The sequence below is a fragment of the Myiozetetes cayanensis genome, unplaced genomic scaffold, assembly GCF_022539395.1.
Source record: "Myiozetetes cayanensis isolate MyiCay16 unplaced genomic scaffold, myiCay2020 scf396, whole genome shotgun sequence".
In the NCBI taxonomy this organism is placed as follows: Eukaryota; Metazoa; Chordata; class Aves; order Passeriformes; family Tyrannidae; genus Myiozetetes; species Myiozetetes cayanensis.
In genome coordinates, this window is record NW_026087627.1 from 31,955 (window position 1) to 37,954 (window position 6,000).

Consider the following 6,000-nt stretch of genomic DNA (forward strand, 5'->3'; position numbering starts at 1 on the left):
GGGTTTCACAATGACCCAAGAAGCACTTTCCAGTTATTTATCACAGAGATTTCATTGGATTTGCCCCTTCCAATGAGCAGATATCTCAAGAAGCTCCATAAAACAGCAACAGAGTCAAAAGGATCCATCAACAAAGCCCAGTTATGTAGCCTACCACCTAACTGTTCCCACTGAGGTCCACAGATCTGCAGTTCTCTTTCCCACAAAACTTTTCTCCTCAGAAAACAAGAGACAACTGCACAACCTAAGTATGAAGTTCCCTTTAAATGAGTCAGGGGAATTAAAGAGATGAAACAGAAAGAAAAGTACCAAGGCTTTTATTCATGAAGTGACTTTTATAGGCACTTTTGTTTTGTGAATATTCATTATTTTACCCCTCATAAAATTTAATTATCATCCAAGGAGATAAAGGAATTATTTTTATGGAATTTCACATTTCAATAATTAGACAATCAGACTTAAAAATTAATAGATTAGGTAAAATATAGGTGTATTAGATGCTGAAATGTAAATATGTCACATAACAGACATATGCATTTGTGCCTACAGCAGTGTATGGCCAATATGAAATAGTCAAAGGTAAAAATAAAATCCTGTGCACAAAAACTTTATACATGTTCTCACAATGCAGGATCAAGTTCAGCATGAATCCAAACTATAACTGTTGACAAAGTTGAAGAAGCATCATCCACTTTTTTTGTAGCATAGGTTACACAGAATATAACTAATTCATTGGTTCAAGTCCGGCAATTAAAGTTACCTAATTTCAATCAGCTTGATGTTGGTATAAATGTAGACTAGACTTTGCTATCAAAGTTTAGGCACTTCATTGTTGTGGTTTAACCCCTGTAGGCATCATATGAACTACTAAGAAGAAAAATAACTATATCTCAGCAAAAACCAGTACACTCAGCACAAAAAAATTACTTTCTATTCTTTTGTTCCACAAACAAAGCCTAGGGACAGGCTAAAGCGTTTAGAGATTCCATTCTTTGCCATTACCTAAAAGGTTTGTTAGATTTTTTCAAAAACTTTGGACCATGTGCTAAGAAGAACAGTATAATTTCTGAGGAATGGAACTCACCGAGAATAAGAGGGACTTCTTGATTTCCACTTTTCCCTAGATCTAGACCGTTTTTTCAGGGGACTTCTGGATCTGCATCTGTCCTTATGTCTTGAGAGTGACCTGTTGCCAGATCTACTTCTATATGAATAATGACAAAAGAAAAATACTTTAATATTGAAACTTCATAAAAACTAGATCAACCAAGAAGGAAATAACCCCCCCACTAAATCTTGCCTCACTACATAAAATTATATAGAGTTACACCTCAGTAGGAGCCCCTGGTGGTCTAGTGGTAAGGGTGCGGCGCTGTCACCGTCGAGGCCCGGGTTCGATTCCCGGTCAGGGCCACTCCCAGGCAGGTGGAGCTCGTTAACCCTTAAAAAGGCAATCCATCTACATCCTAAGGACCTCGCTGCCACCGTCCAAGCTCTCTTGGCCCCCGCAGATGAACCTTAGGATTAAAGGGTGGGCTCAGTTCCGCGCACACTGTGTCTCACCTAAAAAATCCAATGCGCAGGCTGGAAGGTGGAAAGACCTTCCCCGGATCTTCACTCGCGAAGACTGGCCATTACACCTCAGTAATATACTGCCTACCAACATTTTCATAAAAATGGATACTTTAAGCTTCACCAGGTGCATATGCTCTCCTTTGAAACAATGCACCATTTAAGCAATACTCATGTACTCCTGACAATATCAGAGGACAACAGAGATGACACCCATGTGCAGTGTGACCAGGTGGATGATCTGCTCAGCCTGGTGGCAGAGTTTAAAGAGGAAGTGGAGAGGCTGAGGAGTGTCAGGGAGTGTGAGAAAAACAGACTGGTGGAGTCCCTCCCTTCCATCCCTAAGAGAAATGCAGCAGATGGAAGCTCGGTAAGAGTCAGAGGAGCCCCAACCCTCTTGCCATCAGGCAGAAGGACAGGACCTAAAAGATGGGGGGGAATGGAAACAGGTCCCTGCTTGGGGTCATAGGAGAATCTCCTCCTGGCCTCCCTCACCTTCCCAAGTGCCCTTACAGAATAGGTATGAGATTTTGGAAATCAAGGGTCAGACAAATGATAACGGAGGTGAAGGTCTATCTGGAGGGTTGCCCAGAACAAGTCAGTCAACCAGATGCATCACAACTATGGGTGTTAAAAAAGAAAGAAGGGTAACTGTAGTGGGTGACTCCCTTCTGAGGGGAACCAAGGGCCCAGTATGCCAATTGGACCCATCTCACAAGGAAGTCTGCTGCCTCCCTGGGACCTGGGTAAGGGATATTACCAGAAGACTCCCTGGACTGATTAAGTGCTCTGATTATTACCCACTGCTGGTTGTCCAGGTCGGCAGCAAGTCCTAGGGCAATCAAAAAGGACTTCAAAGAATTGAGGTGACTGGTTGAACAGACAGGAGCACAGGTGGTGTTTTCCTTGATTCCTTTGGTAGCAGCAAAGAATGCCAAAAGGAAGAGGAGAACCCACCTGGTCAACACAAGGCTTAAAGACTGGTGCCATCAGTGGAATTTTGGCTTTTTTGATCATGGAGTGGTTTATATGGCACCAAGCCTGCTGGAGACAGATGGGGTTTGCCTGTCTAAAAGGGGGAAAAGGATTCTAGCCTGTGAGTTGCCAGGGCTGATTGAGAGGGCTTTAATCTAGGTTTGAAGGGGGAAGGGGATAAGACCAGGCTGAGCAGAGATGAATGAAGGGGTGGCATGCCAGGGTTGGGGGTGAAATCAATAGCCCAGCTGAAGTGCATCTACACCCCACTGACTCTAAAGTGTGCTGGTGTAGTGGGTTTCTGTGGCTGGGTTTTGGCAGTGGGAGTGGGCTACAAGGGAGGCTTCTGTTAGAAGCTGCTAAAAGCTTCCCCTGTCTGGTGGAGCCAATGCCAGCAGGCTCCAGGATGGGATTCCTGCTGCTAGCCAAGGCCAAGCCAATCAGGAGTAATAGTAATGCCTCTGTGATAACATATTTAAGAAGAGAAAGGTAATTCCCAGAAAAGAATTCCAGCCAGGGAAGAGCAGAGAACATGGGAACAACAATGTAGACACCAAGGTCAGTGCAGAAAGAGGGGGAGGAGGTGCTCCAGGCTCCAGAGCTGAGGCCCCTGCAGCCCGTGGTAAAGACCATGGTGGAGCAGGCTGTTCCCCTGCAGCCCATGGAGGACCATCGGGGTGCAGAGACCCACCTGCAGCCCATGGAGAAGCCCATGCTGGAGCAGGTGGATGCATGAAGGAGTCTGTGACCCCATGGGAGGCCCAAGATGGAGCAGGGTCCTGACAGAGACCTGCAGCCAATGGAGAGGGAAGCCCATGCTGGAGCAGGTTTTTCCCAGGTAGGACTTGTGGCCCCTGTGGGGGACCCACACCAGTACAGCTCATTCATGAAGGACTGCACCCCATGGAGGAGTGACCCACAGGACAGCAGTTTGTGAAGAACTGTTGCCCGAAGAATGGACTCATGACGGAGAGGTCCATCAGGGACTGTCTCCCCTAGGAGGGACCCCATGGGAGCAGGGGAACAACTTCTCTTTCTGAGCAGCAACAGAAACAACAACTGACCATAACCCCCATTCCCTGTCCCCCTGCACCGCTGGGGGCGAGGAGGGAGAACATGAAGGAAGGAGGGGTGGGAAGAAGGTGTTTTTAAGACTGTTTTATTTCTCGCTCTTTGGCTCTTATCCTGTTTGTAATAAATTCAATTAATATCCCCACTTTGAATCTGTTTTGCCCGTGAAGGTAATCAGTAGCTGACCTCTCCCAGCTGTTATCTCAACTCATGAATCCTTAGCTGTTTTTTTTTCTCTCTTCTCTGTCCAGTTGCAGAGGGGAGTGAGAGAGTGGCTTGAGTGGGTACCTGGCATTCAGCCAGGCTCAACCCCCTACAGCTGGTCACACTGGAACACATTCACAGTCTTACGGGGACAAACCATGGACTCCTAAGCTAATACAACCCAACAAGGAAACACCAGGAAACTATCTCAAAGGAATTAAGGGGTGTTCCTCTAGAAAGGCAACACAGCCAACATCCCAGCTGAGGTGCCTTTACACCAATGCACGCAGCATGGGCAACAAACAGGAGGCATTAGAAGCCACTGTGCTGCTAGAAAGCTACGACCTTGCTGCAATTACTGAAACTTGGTGGGATGAATCCCATGACTGAAATGCGAATATTGATGGCTACAGGCTGTTCAGAAGAAACAGGGGAGGAAGGAGAGGCAGAGGGGTTGCCCTCTACATGAAGAGGCAAATTGAATGTGAAGAGCTGTCTCTGAAGAACAGCCATGAGCAGGTTGAAAGCCTGTGGGTAAGAATCAGAGACTGAGGCAACAAAGGGAACCTTGAGGTTGGTGTCTAACTACAGGCCACCTGATCAAGGGGAGCCCATTGACAAAGCCATCTTACTTACAGGAGGCATCATGCTCACAGGCTCTTGTCCTGCTGGGGAATTTCGACCACCCCAACATATGCTGGGAAAGTAGCACAGAGAGCTGCAGGCAATCCAGGAGATTCCTGGAATGCATGCAGGATAACTTCTTGTTCCAGGTAATAGACAGCCCTACCAGAGGGGGTATGGTACTGGATCTGATGGTCACCAGCACAAGCGAGCTAATTGGGGACATCAGGATTGGAGGCAATACAGGCTGCAGTGATCATGCATTGGTGGAGTTTTCAATCCTGAGGAATATGGGTCAGGTAAGGAGTAAAGTTAGACCCCTGAACTTCAGGAAAGCAAACTTCCAGCTCTTCAGGGAGACAGTCAGTGGGATCCCCTGGGAGACTGCCCTTGGGGATAAGGGAGTGGAACAAAGCTGGCAGATCTTTAAGTAAGCTGTCCATAGAGTGCAAGAGCTGGTAATCCCCAGGAGCAAAAAATCAGTTAAGGAAGGCAAAAGACTGGCATGGCTGAGTAGGGAAATGCTGGTCAAACTAAAAGTCAAGAAGCAAACGCACAGGCAGTGGAAACAAGGACAGGTAACCTGGGAAGAGTATAGAGATTCAGTTGTGCAGGGATGGGGTGAGGAAGGTGATACCTTGGAGTTTTGATGTTTTGATTTTTTTTTATTTTTTTAGACCTTAGAAGTCGTTATGTAGTAAATGTAGATTTTAGAGTAGCAGCATATTATCCCTTTACCCTTAACACACCAGCTCAAACCCCTGTTACCCATTCCCATATCAATTCCCTAAATTCCACAGCCTGTTTAGTCTCTTTTTCAAGGTAGAATTGTAGAACACCCTAACCCTACGGAACAAGATACAGCCGTAGACCCAACAACCTTCAGGCCTAGAATTCTGGAAGGCCTCCAAGGACATTATGTGCTCTGAGGAAGATGAAGATGAAGAAGAGGGGGTTCCAAAACACCCCCACACCAATTCCCAAGAGGCGTGGTGGGGGCAGAACCTGGGTGGTAACAAGATGGGGATTGGGCGAAAATCATTATAAAAACTGTGGACATCTGTATTTCGAGAGCGCACTGAGGGTATTCCAGAAAACCTGGGGGCTCATTAAAACTTTTGAATCCTTATCTTATCTCTTACCTAATTTGGCTTGGAGTCTTTTTTTCCCCACAACCATTTAGGCAACAAAGGCAAAGGTAAAGCTGGAACTGAACCTGGCAAGAGATGCAAAGAAAAACAGGAAGGGTTTCTATGGGTACATTAATCAGAAAAGGAAGGTCAAAGAAGATGTATGCCCCCAATAAACAGCACTGGTAAACTGGTAACAACGTATGAGGAGAAGGCTGAGGTACTTAACATTTTTGCCTCAGTCTTCAATGGTAACATCTCTTCCCAAACCTCTCGAACGGATGGACAACAGGATGGGGACTGGAAGAGAAAAGTCCCTCCCACTGTAAGTAAAGATCAGGTTCATGATTACCTGTGGAACCTGAATGTACATAAGTCTATGGGACCCGATGAGATGTATCCCAGAGGCCTGAGGGAATTGGCT

General features: G+C 46.2%; 1 protein-coding gene across 1 annotated transcript in view; it reads right to left on the bottom strand.

The window, feature by feature from the left end:
• Nucleotides 1–5,799, bottom strand: part of LOC126646780 (splicing regulatory glutamine/lysine-rich protein 1-like) — a gene marked incomplete at its 5' end in the record, with an annotated part of 30,899 nt that extends 25,100 nt beyond the window's left edge. Inside the window, 2 exons of the mRNA XM_050328326.1 lie at nt 1,085–1,204; nt 5,589–5,799. Coding sequence (XP_050184283.1) covers nt 1,085–1,204; nt 5,589–5,799 — 331 coding nt within the window. The remainder of the gene's footprint in view (nt 1–1,084; nt 1,205–5,588) is intronic.
• Between the last annotated feature and the right edge of the window lie 201 nt (nt 5,800–6,000).